Raw genomic sequence first — 17,566 nt, forward strand, 5'->3', positions numbered from 1 at the left:
ACATTGTATTCTACCAGACAAGTACAAGACTTTACATCAACCACATGCGGTCAACACTGTGTGTTTTTTCTAAACCACATGGCTAGACGGTGTAGTTATGAAGAGGTGATGGCCAAATATAGTTTTAATTTGGTAAAAAATGATTATATGGTTTCAAACTTTGTGAAACGTTTGTTTCCATGTATTTGTAAGAACAGAAGGTTTTTGTGTGTGCAGCATGTTCAAAAAGGTTCTATGTTTATTGTGTAACAAGACCACTGTTATGTAAGATGTCAAATAAAAACAAAGATTTAAACATTAACTTATTTATTTGTTTATTCAGAAACAACAATAATAAACAATTGACAATTTGACAATATGCATCATGTAAACAACAATCATCAAATAAAATAAAATAAAATAAATAAATAACATTTCAGAAGTTTAACCAAACACTTCTATCTAGAAGGGGTGAAACAAATTTGGGGGTTTCAACACTCTTAACAGATGGTTGTAAAACATCTCTTGATGGTGTCGCATAGTCGGCAGACTTTTTCAACAAATTAATTTTCTGCCTGACATGCTTGTTTGGTATGGTGGAAAGAGGGATGTTTAAAACAGCAAAAGCCTTTAGAAACTCTCCCCACCCCAATGGTCTGCGATCATCGCTAACATTCTGTGGTCCGGTGACACTTTTCACCAAGTCCAGTATGTGCGACCCCGGGACAGTGCGTCCATTTAAGACAAATTCGCCTGATTCGTTCCAGGAAGACACCTCTTTTGATTTAGACATTTTATCTAAAACATATTGAACATTCCGTCTGCTTCGTGACGGTACATTTTTTAGAACATCGTCGATTATTGAACGTTTGTCACCCATCTGATCAACAACACACATTTCTTTATTAACAACATCCACAGGTGGTAATGACAATGTTAATGTGTTGGTCTCCATATCGCCATGTTTAACAATGGATAAGTATCTCTGTAAGACAGATGTGTAAAGTTTGGCCTTCTCATGGGCATCAAGATCCCTCCTGGCCAAAATATTTCTAATTGACACGTCCAAGTCATTTTCTACAAATTGTCTGATAGACCCCTGGTTGTTCTCACTCTTTAACTTATCCAACTGGTGTTGTGGCACCAAAAACATTTTTTCAGCGAACTCCATCTCTCCAGCTTATTCGGCCGTTATCAAACTTGTTATAAACGGTAAAGCAACGCTCAACAACGGTAGAAGAAAACCCCCTTTCTGATTAATTATTTTCTTTTTCCGCGAAACACCAACCTTTTTATCAGCGATAAATTTAATTTCAGACCTCTTCTTCTTTAGGCAGCGATACTGCGTTGATGTGAGAGGTATTGTACCATTAACAACGTTAAGAGCAACCTCGCACAGCGATAAAATTAGTTCATTAGACGCCGTTTGTAAAATAACACGTCTCTGTGCCGGTTTGGCTTTAAATAAAAGTTTAAGAAGTGGCAGGTTTCTATGTAGTCTGTCTGACATGTTTACACTACCGACGTTGTCTCTGAATGTAAACAACAGGCATGTTTGAAAGCAAATCGGTTCTGAGACGGAAGTTTTCAGGGGTCTTTGCTTTATAATCAATTAAAAGATGACCGAACGGTTTACTTACGGCGTTTTGAAAACACTCCATGAAAAATTTGGTATTGCCCGGATACATCTGTCTACCCAACACACAAACCTGATTGTTGTCTCTAGGATTTTTAAATAATATGAGGTAGTTTGTATTCAAACTGATTGTCCTGCTAGACTTTCCTTGAAAAAACAAATTTTGTAATAGGTAAATGGCACTTAAATTACGGTGATGCACATACTGTGTAAACACTTTTTCCACCTCCGCATTATTACTAGCATCTTTCATAACGTCATCAATTATTAACAAATTATTTTTGTTAACTGGTAGAAGTGTATCATCACATAGCGATGTTGGTATCCCTTGAACAAACACAATATTTCTTATCTTTAACATTTCATCATAAAGGGGTTGCCAGCAGTCATAAATGTACACTATATTTTCTATTTTGTTTGAAACCAACTCATCAGCACGCTCAATCAACTGTTTAACAAAAAATGTTTTTCCCGAATTTGATGGCCCACTTATTACACATGAAAAAGGGTGTTGTAATCTAAAATCAAACCCATCAACACCTATTACGCCGTCACAGCGACCGCCATGGCTGTCTTTAGTACCCATAAGGTATCGTTGAAAAATCAGACAACAGAACGCGTTTGTTGTATACAACTTTAAAACGTTTCACCACTGACTTGTTTTTCAGTGTGAGGTTCTTTTTATTTCGCACAATGCCGTCTGCTCGAGCAAGTATGTGATGGTTACTGTCACGATTCACCACATAATGGTCAACAAGGTCAATCAGCGTGTCAAGTCTGATAACTTTTGAGTTTTCAGAATTGAGTGTGATGCCTTTTGCTTTCATGCATGTTTTACCACCCGCTGTAAGATAACCATATGTCTTCGGACCGCCCGAGCAGAACTCCGTAATGTAATCGCCGCCGCCGATCTCGTCGGTCAAATCGCCTAAATAAGGCCCCAGAGGGGGTTCCCAATCACCTTCGCGAGAAACAAATATTACGCTGTCAGTGTCGCTGTACAGCAATCTGTCACCCAATCTATCCATTAGATTATATAGTTCTAAACGGGCGTGTGCCGTTGTAAAGGCTCCGAGGAACACATTAATGTCGCGTGTCGGACAACTGTCTCCGGTGGAATAGCACCACTGAATCAAAGCAGTTGTGTCGGATACAAATGAAAAGTGTTTGATGTCATAACCATCACCAAAGATGTGTTGTGAAAACTGTTCAGGGTCCGTCAACACTTCAGACACTGGCAAGTTTTCCCTCATTGAAAAGCGCCCCCACAGGCTGTTTAACAACAATTTGTTAATAGAACGACGCGCCGGGTTAAGACATATCTTGTCAGGGTTCATCTGGATCTTTTCTTTTTCAAAATAATCCCTGATGTACTCAGCCCTGTCTTCCTCTGTGACCACATGCGCGGGGTAACCACTGGCCTCCAGCTTGTACTGTAAAAAGGTCTTTACATACTCGCAGAACAATGTCTCTGAACTGTCTGGGAAATGCCACACCTCGTGGATTTTTGCAACCACATACCCTTTCTCAACAGCCTTCATCAGTTCAATACTGACCCAGGTCCCTGTGATGGATCTCTCTACATCACTGTGTGTGCATGACTGGAGCTGATTTTCCTGCTCTGCGCATAGGCGACATAGTGGAAACATCAACTTCCCATTACAACGGTATGGTAAAACAGGGTGTAGGAGTTTTCTTGGTGGATATACTGTGGCCTTGACCAAACCATAGTATTCCTCAAGAGGTCGAAAGTCTTTGAAAAATATTTCGGGATGCCCTACGGGGTATTTCTTCCGGGCTTGGCAGAATGGATATAGACTGGTGAAGTCCAAATATCTAATTTTCTCACCAGCCTTTGCTTTGTAGTGTAAATTATACGCATTTGTTCGACCACCAAAGAGCGCATCTCTTGGTTTAAGTCTTTCGGGCGCTGAGTAGTTGGACATGAAAGCCGCAACACCTGGATCACACCTCTTAGTCGCGGTCCATTGGCATTCCCACATAACCTCCACATCTAAACCATATGCGTGAATAAGTGTCTCTACCTTGGTGTCAAACTGTTTCCGCAAATCACCATACAACACCTTTGACATAGGATGTGCCTGGTTTGGATTGTAACGACATTCGTGACCATGATGCATACATCCGTTAAATTCTAAGACTTTTCGCACACCATCTTTTTCATAATACCCATCCACATAATACGCGCCAAACTTCATTTCCCCGTGGGTTAGGGCGTGGTGCACGTCAACATCTCTCACACACCTGACATACTCAAGCCATTCGATAGACGCGTTAGAGAATGTCTTGTGTTGATTAACGTACGCATTGTTGTGTGTCAGCGCTAGCGTGTCTTTGGGTAAAAAATGTGTCTTGTACACAGCCATACAGCATGATGCCAATGTCGTGTAATTAAACGGGTCCAGCTTTGTACACTGGATGAACTCGTCACGATACTTGATGCATGCTTCACGCAGCAAAACAACATCGTTCCTGCCGTAAACATACAACTCCTTTTTAAAGTCAAACACGCCATCAGAGACCGTGTTGTACCATTCGTCAAACTCTTTTCTGTCTTTGTCACTCATTGTGTCATATCCGTAAAAACTCTTTCCAGGGTATGGGCCCACATAGTTCTCATTTTGTTTTAAATTGAATTTGTGTGGGAAATGCCCTTTGTCAGAACATGTTAGATTAAAGGCCGATGTGGTTTTAGCCAGACGCATCGGTATGAAAGAATATGAGTCTATGTAGCGCTGTTTGTATGCTTCATCATACATGGAAATCAGCCTACACCCCATCATAGTGATTTTCACAGCAATCCCCACTCTAGAAAAATATTCCAATAATAGGAAATTGTCAAAACCGGCCGCATTGTGCGCCAGCCATGTGTAACCCAAATATTTTGGGTTTCTAAACTTTTTGACGAGGCGGTCTATGCAGTCAGACCCTTCTGCTGTGAATTCAACACCGTCAAATGTGATAGCACAGACAAAATTCGCCTCGTGCTTCCCGTTTTCAAAACGTGTCTCAAAATCAAAAAATATGTAAGAGTCGCTAGGCTCTTTAAATTTGCTCGGCTGTATGTAACACTGATGAATGGTGTCTGATATTAAATCTTCACCGCAATGAACACAACGGCCCGACACACACTTGTGGGGTTTAGGCTTTGTTAAACTAATGTGATAACGCCGTCCACATTTTTTGCAATACTTTGTTACATTGCATGAAGACGCCATCGCGTCTGCGATAGACAGTTGTTTCTGTTTCTTATGTTGCTCATAACAATATACGGACTTACAGTAACGTGAACAGTCGTCACAATATTTAACTTGTCTGGGGTATTTGTGACACATCACATCGTGACACACATCACAACTATATTTACAGCTGTGATCTCTGGCGTTGGTGAATCCCTTATAACAAAACCTACAAACATACGGAACACCCATGAATGCTTTCAGATTTTTTACTAAGTAATAATGATCGTCATGGAGGTACAGGAACATTGTCCTGGTGTGGGGTTTGTCATTTGTTTGATATTTCTCCAAGTCACCCGAAGGAGACTTGTGGAAAACGACTATTTTAACACCATACTTGTTTTCAAAACACCCAATGTCGCCAAACCCAACTCTATGGTCACGTGTATAGCCATTGCTTATCAGTATCTGCTCGGCTATAGATTCTAAAGTGTTGTGTGGTGCGTGTGGGTTTAGAAAAAGAGCCACACAGATTGCAAAACACATGTTATTTGACACGTTTGTCGGGCAGAAAAGATTTAGTCTGTTCTTCTTGATCACCTGATCGTGTACCAGGTCGCGCAGCTTGCGACGAACACCACCGTTTTTACCCATGGCTATCGAGACCGTCAACACCAAACTATCGTCCGTTTTAATGCAATTGTTACTCTGCATAACCCGTTCAATAGCATCTGAAAACTGATCTACGCTATAACCATCTCTTGAAGACAACACCGCGTTTACGTCAGATGTTAAACTACTCCCCCTTAGGGTAATGTCTATAACACCACCATCGCCAGCCAGCGTCCTGGAGAATGCGACAATTTCTGACAACACATTATGTATATAGACAGCATATGACGCAAGGTCTGTGGTTGGGGCATCGCGTAAATTCAACGACCTGTGTAACACAATGCTGTTAAACCTAGTTCTAGGCACAACTGTATAATCATTTACAACACCGCCATCTCTCACCAAATCTGCTATGTTACCCGCCGACAAACCAAAGTTAGGTGCTGTCGGGTCAAGTGTTGGACGGGCTTGGACCTGCACACCACACCCCGTCTGTTCTGTGTTTATGCGTTGTGTGTTAATTTGCATGTCGCTTTCTAGGGTCGTTATAGCGGACATATACTCGTCATTAAGACAACGTATTTGATCGCTTAGTGACAAATGATCCCACACTTCATACACGGGATCATTACACAATAAATCAGGCGAATGACCGACATCGTCACCATCACACCTGTATCGTTTTGCTGGCTGTGTTAACCAATTATCTAATGTGGTTTGTAAAAGACTGTACACATTGCTGACATTAGTGGCTACATCGTCTTGTTGGTTATTAACAAGTTCATCAATAGCCATCTCATACTCGTCATTTAGACAGCGCATTTGATCGTTTAGAGACAACTGCCCCCATGCATCATTTACATCACTATCGCGTTGATTGTTGTTTGATCCCCAACACCTTCCAGAAGCCATGACTGTTTAGCACCCCCGCAAACAAATTGTTTTACCCACAAAGATTTTAAATAACGCCAGTACTTTCGAGCTTTGTGCTGATGAGTTGATTTATTTAATATACGTCCTGAACAATGCCAATGATACTTTCTGAAACCACCCCGGTATGTTATCAATGAATTATACTTATTATCTGGAAGAAGAGGGTCCGGCAACAGGTAACAACGATGATAATTTAAGTTGTAAAAACCTGTTCAAATTAAACATCAGGTCTACCACTTTTTTACTGTGTGTAACATGGTCCTTACACATTTCATGAATTTCTTTAATTAACTTAGAATTATCTGTATTGTCTTTACACAAACACCCAATACGTTCAACCTGTTTCAAAACATCACCAACCCTATCGTTTACAACACATTGTCTGCGTTGCACGTCTTTGTGCAAAGCTTCAATACGAGCAACCTGCCTCTGAATAATGTTATCGCGTCTGCGGTTTAGAGCGGACTGTCTGCGTTGCTCGATGGAGATTCTCGTGATCTCCTGCGACATCTGTCTCACCAATGTTATGAGTTCCCCAGCATTATCAGAATTAACATATCGCCCAACCTGATATTGACGCTCATGCTCCTGGTTGGGTTTTAGTTCTTCCCAAATGTCTCTTGACCCCGGCAAGGCCGCATCTAGTCCATCATCCCGTACGGCTGTGGCGACGGCGCTTAGTCCATTATCCGGCGCAACAGCTGCTACGGCGTTTAGACCACAATCGTCCGGTAAAACAGCAACAACGTCGTCCTCCTTTAGTGTAAAACTGTTATCGTTCCACGTCTTTAGTAACTCGTCAGACCAGCCAATTACCCCCAGATCAGGATCAGCGCCGACCTCATACACCGACAGATCGTCGTTGCACAAATCTGTGAAAAGATTTTCAAGTTATTAGACAAACGCACATACAACACAGTGTTATAATCATCACGATGGTGATTTAATTTGTGTTTCATTACCGATTGTTTTGTAGTTGTCTTCCAGCCTAAACCGCTTTCTACACGAGCCGTCGGAGCCAAAATTAACGCGTTTTCCGCGTGATTCGGAACCTCTAGGGTCTCTTGGGACGACCCCAGGACTACTTGTTAAACACGGGTTAAATATCGTAGACGCGTGATGGATGTCACCGGTCGCGATGTCCTTGGGGTATGCTGCCGATGTGCTGGGGGCAGCGTCGAACCCCGGCGGCGTTAAGAGGTTAGTTGCTTCAACCAACCGCGTCAGTCCCACTACAGAACACACACACAAACACACAAATTAGAAGTCGTTGTGTTACACACAGTTATGACACAGTTACCCCGATATTAATGGTCAAGTAACTCACCAAGAGGGTTCAAATACCCAGACGTGTTCACAGTTTCTGTAGAAATGTGTGAAATAAATCGTTAAACAACAACAACAAACAACAACTAACATTAAAAGACAAATAAAAATAAGAAGAAACATACCGTCGCAAAGTTGTGATAATCCTTCAATACTTCTAACGGCCTGTATTGTTTCACGCTCTGGTGTACCTACACAACAAAATCCCTGTTAAGCAAGAAAATGATTACAGCACTGAATTCTTACTATAAATAGGTAAAAGTCTGTAATACAAAACATACTTACTGAGAATGTGGGATTCCATTGTCCAAAATGGTGTCTGAACAGAGTTTTGTCACACTGAGGGTCTTGTCACAATGAAGGGTCGTGGGGGACGTCTATATATACCATTTTAAAGAACAACGCCTCTTAACATCTACATATTTAAATGTCCCGTGTCTGATTGACTAAACTGTGTGACATAGACGTCAAGGCGTCATGCACCAACAGGCGAGGTGTGGCAGGGGATGTGAACTGTGGGCGTCGTACCCCCCAGACTTCCCCTTGTGGGGGTGAACTGTCAATCAAACGTGTCACTCAAAGGTGCCATAAATCAAGGGAGGTGGAGATGGGTAGGACATGCCCTGACTTGCCCTTGTGGTGGAGGGGGTGACCTGTCAATCAAACGTGTCACTCAAGGGGTCATAAATCAAGGGTCATAAATCACTCAAAAAGGTGTTTGACAGGTAGTGTAGGATATATACTACTCATGTCTCTTCATGTCCAATGAAAAAACAGTTGTTCAGACCTCCAGGGGGGCTGAGGTTTCCATAATATGTTGTGTACAACTGGCTGCCACTTCTCGCCAGTGTGTGAGAATAGTCATGTGCAATTGTACCCATGTAAAAATTGTAGTTACCTTGAAAAGGCACGATATAAACTCAACATTTATAGAGACACATTCATTCTTGGACATGAAGCAACACTTCATTCAATTGAACATTCATTTGTTCATGGAAATGCATGTGGTGAGGCATAGGGAAAACTCTACATTAAGCTAGCACAAACAAACCTAAACTGAGGGTCCCTCCACAGCGGACGTGCCGATGCCGACTCCTACCTGAGGCCCACACTGGAGGGATTTCTCGGCCTAGAAATAGAACTATAAATATGAAGTGATTAGCACGCTTTGTCTTGCTAATGACATGTAGCACGTTGGAAGCATCGAGACCCCTTCCACAGAAAGCTGGTACAATAATGAAAATACCCAACATGAAGGCTGCAAGGCAAGCTCATCTGTATAGCACTTTTCACACAGTAGAACAATGATGTATTACAATCGATTCTGTAATTTGATATCGTAATACCTAACCAGGCTGTGTTTTTGAAGCTCACATGGAAAGAAATTCAAAACAGCATGAGCCATATAGCGAGTGTAAGAAGCAAAGTAGTGATACCATATCTGTCATGGAAATGCATCAATAAAGTTAATGAGAAATCTGAGAAAATGAGAATGAATACTGATTTCTTGGAGGAAGACCACTGAGTAGGTTACAATAAAACTACCAAAACTATAATTGCCACAACACAAAGTAGTTTGAATAGAACAGCTGGGCAACAAACAGACCTGTGTTTTAGCACTGCAAAATGAGTAATTCATAAAGGTCCTTATCAGACAATTACTAAGATATCTTTGAGGAAATGTGTCACATACACTCGTACACACAATTGATTCTTTATTTCTTTACCCTGGACAAGTACTAGTCAAGTCAATTATATTTACATAGCAGTTTTTACAACAAATGTCACAAAGCAGCTTGGGTCCAGATCCCGAATGAGTAAGCCAGGGGTTGACAGTGAGGTGTGTGTGTGTGTGTGTGTGTGTGTGTGTGTGTGTGTGTGTGCAGGGATGACGTTGCGGTGTGTGTGTGTGCGTGGGGCGGTGTGTGTGTGTGTGCGGGGGTGACGTTGAGGTGTGTGTGTGTGTGCGGGGGTGATGGGGCGATGTGTGTGTGTGCGGGGGTGATGTTGTGGTGTGTGTGTGTGTGTGCGGGGGTGACGTTGTGGTGTGTATGTGTGTGTGTGGGGGTGTGCGGGGGTGATGTTGTGGTGTGTGCGGGAGTGACGTTGTGGTGTGTGTGTGTGTGTGTGTGTGTGCAGGGGTGATGGGTTGATGTGTGTGTGTGTGTGTGTGTGTGTGTGTGTGTGTGTGTGTGTGTGTGTGTGTGTGTGTGCGGGGGTGACGTTGTGGTGTGTATGTGTGTGTGTGGGGGTGATGGGGCTATGTGTGTGTGTGTGTGTGTGTGTGTGTGTGCGGGGGTGATGTGGTGTGTGCGGGAGTGACGTTGTGGTGTGTGTGTGTGTGTGTGCGGGGGTGATGTGGTGATGTGTGTGTGTGTGTGTGGGTGACATTGTGGTGTGTGTGTGTGTGTGCAGGGGTGATGGGGCGATGTGTGTGTGTGTGTGTGACATTGTGGTGTGTGTGTGTGTGTGTGTGTGTGTGTGCGTGCGCGCGGTGGCGACGTTGCGGTGTGTGTGTGTGTGTGTTTGTGTGTGTGGGGGGGGGGGGTGACGTGGTGATTATCTGCTGGTCATCCGTATCTTCATCCCCTCCCCTGTGAGGCCAGCTCTGATTGGCTCTTGCTCAGACTCATCATCAGTGCTGGACCCCAGGAAGTGGGCGGTAGGTCATTTCCTGCACTGCCATGGCTGACGTGATGGACAGTGTTGCCAAGAAGTCCTGCTGAACTCTGGTTAAGGTCAGAGATCAGAAAGTCATTTCAGGTGGTTGTGGCAAACCAGTTAATAGAAATTATATTTATATTTCCAGATATAATTACATAATGGTAAACCAGCAGAATTAATAAGTATTAGGGGTGGGCATAGATAAAATTTTTTTTATCTAGATTAAACTCACTGAAATCTTGAAATTAATCTAGATTAAAATTGCTCATTCAGAATATGTGTGCTACCCAAGTAATGACTAAAAGTCAGTCTTTGATATAGGGTTTCTTAATACAGAGGGTGCATTAGACCAGGGGCTCATCTCCTGTTTCCAAAATGCATCAATGACTGCTTGAGAAAGCTGTTCTACTTTGATACTTGAAAGAAAAGAAAAAAAAAAAACATGCTCAATAAAATGTAGGCTATTCCCCCCCGGTCAACAACTTTCGTTTGGGGGCCGCCCATAGTATGTTTGCATACACCTCAGAAAGTAAGTGATTGCAACCCTGACCCAGCGTCAGCAGCATTAGCAAACGGGTGCTTTGCGTTTGTCATAGGGTCACTCAACGACGAAAACTCCTTTACGATGGACTTTTCAGTCTCTAACCCCATCGTTAAGCGGGGACTCACTGTAATATTGTTTGCGCTTGAAAAAATTAGAAATATTTAATTTTATTTATTTTATTTTTATGATATTTTATTTTAATTTGTAGAGGAAGAAGTTTATTAAAAAAAAACGCACGTGTAACTCAGTTAAATAAAAGTCTGTTGTCCAGTCATATAGTTTGTTATTTTAGTGTTCTTAAAATCTCGTCTCGTTCTTGTGAACCCAATATCGTGTCTCGTTAGCTGAGTGTATCGTCACACCCCTAGTATTCAGTCATAACTGTGAATTGCTTTAGTGAACAGCCACACCACTGACCTGGTGCAACAGCGGCCCCTAGAGGTGATGGATGTGTAATGAAAGCTGCAGGATTTTAAAGGTGAAGTTTAGTGTCGTTCACTGATAATTTGTAAAACTTCTTGCTATGTCTAATAAATATAATGTACTGCCCTATATTAACAAACACTGCTAATATATTTAAGGTAACATGTGTGCCAACACCAGTTTCTGAATGGAAGCTGAATCAGGTTATGCTATTATTACTTATGCCATTCTTGTTAAGTAATTAATATCACCACCACCAGCTGATGCTGATTTGAACCTGCTGTCTTCAAATGCAAACAAACTCAGAGTGGATGTAAAATTAAAGAAAACACTACAACGTAAATTTGTACGTTAATTTCATCAGTGTCGTAAAATGTTGCAAATATAATGTTAATTTATTTTTATGGCGGTTTATCAAATATTTATTATTATTAATGGGGAGATGGGCCGGTTCTGGCCTGTGGGCCGCCAGTTGAATAGCCCTGCCCTATAGAGAAATGTTTTGCAGAAATGGCAATGCAATTCTTTAAGCCCTGATGGATAAGAGTGAACATTAAATGCTGTAAATCTAATTTATATGTTTGTGTCACTGTTCATTATTTGTCAGGTGATTAGTTGTGTTTAGTTTAGTTATATGTTCAACATTGGCCTTTATAGTGTGTAATAAGTGCTATGCCCCTGTGCACTAGGTGGGTGATGTCCTACAGGTCAGAGAGCTGTGCTGTACATATTAGCATTAATATGATTAATGCTGATTAATATGATAATTAATGATCAATTATTAGTTGTCATTTTGAGTCAAGCAAAGGAGGTTTCCATTCTGAGACTTTTGGAATAGTTTTTTTTTTTTTTACTGGACATGCTTGCTAGTGTCAGAGAAATTTTGCCGTTTTGCTTATTTTATTTAAGATTACAAAAGAACATTATTATTTAGTACATTTCTTTCTGATTAGCAGAAGGACTGAATAGTGAGATTCGGTATGTAATCATGCACTGTGTGTATGGTGTATGTGTGTATATTGTAACCTGTGTCAGGACTGCTTGTGTACAACTGATACGTCTCCCCCCTCAGTTTCTCAGTGTGCCCAAATGTACTGTAAACATGTGAGAACAGTATATATAGAGATAAGGATGCCCTCTCCTCAGAGTTCTTGTTCTAGATGAGACTCTCATGCTTTTTAATTATGTAAAAACACTAGTCAAAACCAAGTGACTCATGGAATACACCAATGCTTATGTTTATAATTATATCTTTTCTGTTTATTAAAAAGGTATGAATCCAAACAGAAAGATTTCATGACTATGTTCATTTCCAGTAACCACTGGGATGGCAATTTCCTGGGAGGGGAGGGGCAAAGGATTGAATGAATGAATGTTCAATTTATATAGCGCAACATACCCAAGGTCGTTTTGCAACTTTAACACAGGTACAAGTCTTATACGACCAATCACACACCGGCGAGAAGCGGCAGCCAACTGCACATAGCGTCCTCTCTACCGGGATCCACAGCCCCCCGGGGCGGTGTTGCCAGCCTAGCGACTTTTCAGACCCTCTAGCGACTAAAAAAAAGTGACTAGCGACAAAGCTAGCAACTTGTGGTGTTATTGGAAACTGAGATGAATCCTCATGCTATTCAGTTAGTGTCCTCAGCGACAGACTCAGTCACAGTGCAGTCTCACAGAAAGCAAATCCACACCACAAACGATCTGCGCATGCGCAAAGCCGCCGCTGACTGACCCCGCCCCGTATTTACAGAGCGGGATGTAAATAAAAATGGGAAGAGAGGACAGACCCTAGTGACTGAGCACCATCCATAGACATAATATACATAGACACCTCATTACGGGCTGGAGCGTAATCGAGCGTCGCCGCCATATTGGATGGGTCTCCTCCAGAGATGCTCACAAGTCATTTTTTGCAAGTCCAAGTCAAGTCTCAAGTCTTTGATCTCAAGTCCAAGTCAAGTCTCAAGTCTTTTACCTCAAGTCCAAGTCAAGTCTCAAGTCTTTGACCTCAAGTCCAAGTCAAGTCTCAAGTCTTTGTTCTCAAGTCCAAGTCAAGTCCCAAATATTTGAGTGACACTGTAGTCGCAAATCACTGTATAGTTGTAATGGTCTTTTATGACACTTCCGATGTATAATAGCTTAAACTAGTTAATGAACACACAAATGTTTTCCAGATAAATTTTGTATCCGTATTTTTCTCCAAAAAGTATTTTTCTTACAAAATTGTCATTTTTCTGGATACAATATTCTCTTCTTTCAGTAGAACATCTGCTATATTTTGTTCTAAAAGATAAAGGAGGGCTGTGAAATTAAAAAAATCACATTTTAACTATATATATATGAAAGGTCTGCATATAAAGAAAATAGCAACCAAATTAGTGATTATAAAATAAAAATTAAAAACAGAATTCAAATTTTACAATAATAATGATTGACATAAAAAGCCCTGCAGCAACAACTATTTGTCTCCTAATGAACTGGATCAAACACAATCTATTTGAACTTCAAGGTGTCTTTCAGTTTCCAATACAAGGAAACTGTTTATGCAACTAACGCATTACATTTTTAAAAGATCAGGATTGACAGGGTACTTGCACTTATCCTGGCTCGGTGAGGGCGCATTATGAGACCTCCATGACTGAACACCCTCTCTACTGCCACCACTGGTGGCAAGTCAATACCAATATTGCAATATTGCTAATAACCTTTCAGGCAGTGACTAACCTTTCCAGGTGGGTTTTCATGTGGCGAATAAAACTAGTTGTGGTGGAACCAGCGTCCTGTATTTTTATGCTACACACGCTGCAGTTTGCTGCTCTTCTATTTGCTACTTGTACTTGTTTTGTACCCAAAACTTATTATGAATGGTGGAACAGAAGCGAGCGTCCTCACCAACGCCGCCATGATCGCGATGTTTTGCGCCAGGTTTGAGGTGTGCGGAGTCGCGCGCAACGGTCACTTGCGAAATACTTGACGCGTCGCAACCGTCGAAAAAAATGACGAAAATGTTACGTCAGCGGGAAGTAAAAAGCATACACACAGGCGGAGAAAAGGTTGTCAAATGAAACACAAAAGAACATTACAAATAAAAGATTGTTCACGAGTCTCAAATCACGAGTCCAAGTCGAGTCGCAAGTCTTTTGAATGCAAGTCAAAGTCGAGTCTGAAGTCACTGTATATGCGACTTAAGTGCGACTCGAGTCCGAGTCCCAAACTCGAGTCCCCATCTCTGGTCTCCTCACTGAAGGCTCACCAGACCTAATGCACAGAGAGCAATTATACCGGTATTTTGTGCAGCCTACGGTTGCTATAATCGGCGCAGTATCGAAATCAGATCGCGTGGGATCACCTTTCACAATTAAGACTGAACAATAATTTTGGTTATTTTACCATTTATATGTGGCACCCCCTATGTAGAGCCAGACTACACCACCCCTTGGTTTACAAATGGAGCAAAGAGGAGCTCCGAGGGAAATGATAAAAACACGGGTTTTGGAAACATACAAAAGCTTTATTAAGGTTTCTGAGAGTTGCAGTAAAATAGGAAACACTTTTTATTCTGATTAAAATAAAATTCCTTCAAAGACTTGTTCAATTATGACATCTGGGAGACCAACTCGGGACAGTCAGCAATCCCACCCTATATTGCACTGCACACAGGACACTAGTGAACACCCACAAATGAAAATCCCAAATCCAATTGGTCCCCCAACTTCATAAAATCAACAAACCTGAATATTAAAATAAAATATATGAAAGCACAAACCTCAGTGTGTGTGTGTGGTTGGGGGGGGGGGGGTTGTAGAGTGGAGTAGTGGATCTACGTTGCTCAATGGAAAGACATCGTAGCTCGTTTCTTCTTTCTGCTGTCAGGTTATACAACCAGCACTGCCCCAAAACAAAAAATATAAACAATCATTGGAAATGATGTATACAATTTTTTTTTCATAACTCAGTAAAATTTTACGGAACTTTGTGCAACATTCTAAAGAACTGCAATATTACCATATAAAGACTTTTTTCATAATTTCTTCTTTACATATTTTTTTTCACCTTTAATATATGTTCAAACTTGCGAAGCAATTTTTCTACCTTTTTTGTATGTTCTCTAAGCTGCTGTAACACCACAATTTCCCCATGTGGGATAATAAAAGGCTCTTATCAAAAAATTTAATAATTAAAACTAATTAAAAAAAAGCAAACATGCTCTAAAAACTAATTAAAACGAACTGAATTAGAGAAAAATATCTCAATGAAATAAAAACTAAACTATAATGAAAAATCCAAAACTATTATAAGCTTGGTGGAGAAAAGCAGCCAGCAATCAGTTGCTGGATCAATCTAAAATACATACAAAAGGAGGACAGGTTACCTTCCATACATATTCACCAAACATCATCATCAAGGTTGGCAAGCTATCAAAACATACCAACTCAAAGGGCTAACATGATATCAGGCTCATGGGACAAAAATGATGGGAAACAAACACAAGTTGTAATATCCACAACATTAACATTTTCTTAATCCAAAATCGGCGCTCTGAACCAAAGCTCGTCTTTATCAAGTCTAAACTAAACTTATAAAGGAGCAGCAGCAATAACTAAGCATTATATACCAGCCAAAGATAGAAGCTGTAGGTGGTTAGCGCCTAAGGCCAAGAAGCTACAGGGGCTAGCTAAGCAAACTAAAAGGCACAGGTGGTTAGAGAGCAAAGCTAAAGGTTGCACTCCAGTTATGTAGCTTAACTAAATCCCCAACCCATAAAACTCCGTATACAAGTGAAACATACCTGCTTTAACCCCGTCAAAACTACTAATGACTCAGTTCTGCTCCCACAATAGTACTGCAGCAGGAGGCGCCTCGTCTGGGCCTGTCCCTCGCTATAAGAGCAGGACTAAACACTTAGTACTGGACACTAGTCTCACATTTAAAAGCAGAATACATGAGTAAAAATGCACCGTACCTTACAACAGCGAACACTCCGTAAAGTCGAGCTCACGCTCCAACCCTGTCGTCCCGTTGTGCTGCTTAGCTTAGCCACGCTATTGCTGCAAGGACCCCATGGTGCCCTTATCACATGCCTGATTACAGGCACACTGCAGCCTGTAACTACTCACTCCTCCCATACCAACAAATCTGTGGAGCACATATGTCAAAGTCAAGGCCCGCGGGCCAGATCCGGCCCGTGAATTGATTATCTATGGCCCCCTGGATGATATTTAATTACTATTAGAACCGGCCCGCAGGCCACAGCCGCCCGCTGGTGTTTTGCACGCATAAACACTACATTCCCCACAATGCAACGGTAGCCCGCGAAGTCACTGCAGCGCGCACAAGCGGCGAGGGTCAGCGCGGCGAAAATAACGTAATTGCAGTGGCTCAGCTTGTGCGCGAGCGTCTCGCGCGCTGTCGATTCGCGAGGTCGTGCATCTCTCGAATTTTGTACTTTGCGCGCGCCGCGCCTCAGCGCAATGAATAGAGTCATGTTTGCAGGGTTCATACACCTTTATAAGGTGGAATTAATGCACTTGTACGTCACTTTCAAGGTCCATTTCAATATTTCCCAGCACGTTAAACTTAAGTTAAATATTTATACATATACTCAAAATGATTTGAAATAATTCGCTTTTTATTCACATTATTTAATGGTTGTTTATTTTCAAAACTCCCAATATTAACGTCTTCACGTTCTCTGTTCAGTCAGATAGCTATTTGTTGTGAAACGAAGTAGTTACAATTTCAAGCATTTTCAAGTACTTTAGCTTAAATTCCAGCACTTTTCAAACCTTTATTACTTTATTCATGTTTGCTTGTTGAAAAATATTTTCACTTGAAATTACTGACAGATCCATAAGAAAATATTGCTTTATTCATTTAAGCATTAAATAATATACACTGTGTTAGGTCTTGGTTCAATAGGCTATGTGCAATCATTTTAATATGTTTTAATAAACATTGAACCAGTCCGGCCCTCGGCTTGTAGCAAATTAGTTTTTTTGGCCCTCGGTGTATTTGACTTTGACATCCCTGCTGTGGAGGGAGCTAAAGATCAGGGCCCGTATTTATCAAACTTCTTAGAGTGGAATTTTGGACTTAAGTGCTGAAAAATTCTTAGATTTACTCCTACTCACAGAGTTAAGTGTAAGTGCCAGTTATCAAAACTCTCAAGTATAAGAATCACTCTTACTCTCCCGAAAAGTTAAGACTGCTCCAGAGGACTCATAAGTCGTTAAGAGTTGCCAC

The 17,566-nt window shown here is 41.3% G+C and overlaps 1 protein-coding gene across 8 annotated transcripts; it reads right to left on the minus strand.

The window, feature by feature from the left end:
- Positions 1–319: 319 nt before the first annotated feature.
- LOC143523314 (uncharacterized) lies at positions 320–17,348 on the minus strand. 8 transcript variants are annotated; one of them, XM_077017699.1, is made up of 8 exons: positions 16,287–17,348; positions 15,090–15,211; positions 8,738–8,827; positions 7,972–8,063; positions 7,812–7,877; positions 7,688–7,723; positions 7,323–7,592; positions 320–7,232 (listed from the first exon to the last, which is right to left on the minus strand). In XM_077017699.1, exon 8 carries the CDS (start codon positions 6,337–6,339, stop codon positions 2,191–2,193), a length of 4,149 nt encoding a protein of 1,382 aa, XP_076873814.1. In that variant the 5' UTR covers positions 6,340–7,232; positions 7,323–7,592; positions 7,688–7,723; positions 7,812–7,877; positions 7,972–8,063; positions 8,738–8,827; positions 15,090–15,211; positions 16,287–17,348; the 3' UTR covers positions 320–2,190. The 8 variants fall into 8 exon arrangements, 7 of the variants coding, with proteins under 7 accessions (XP_076873814.1, XP_076873813.1, XP_076873812.1 ...); XM_077017698.1 differs by having other exon boundaries at positions 7,812–7,893; XM_077017700.1 differs by having other exon boundaries at positions 4,193–7,232.
- Between the last annotated feature and the right edge of the window lie 218 nt (positions 17,349–17,566).

The sequence above is a fragment of the Brachyhypopomus gauderio genome, chromosome 9 (assembly GCF_052324685.1).
Source record: "Brachyhypopomus gauderio isolate BG-103 chromosome 9, BGAUD_0.2, whole genome shotgun sequence".
NCBI lineage: Eukaryota > Metazoa > Chordata > Actinopteri > Gymnotiformes > Hypopomidae > Brachyhypopomus > Brachyhypopomus gauderio.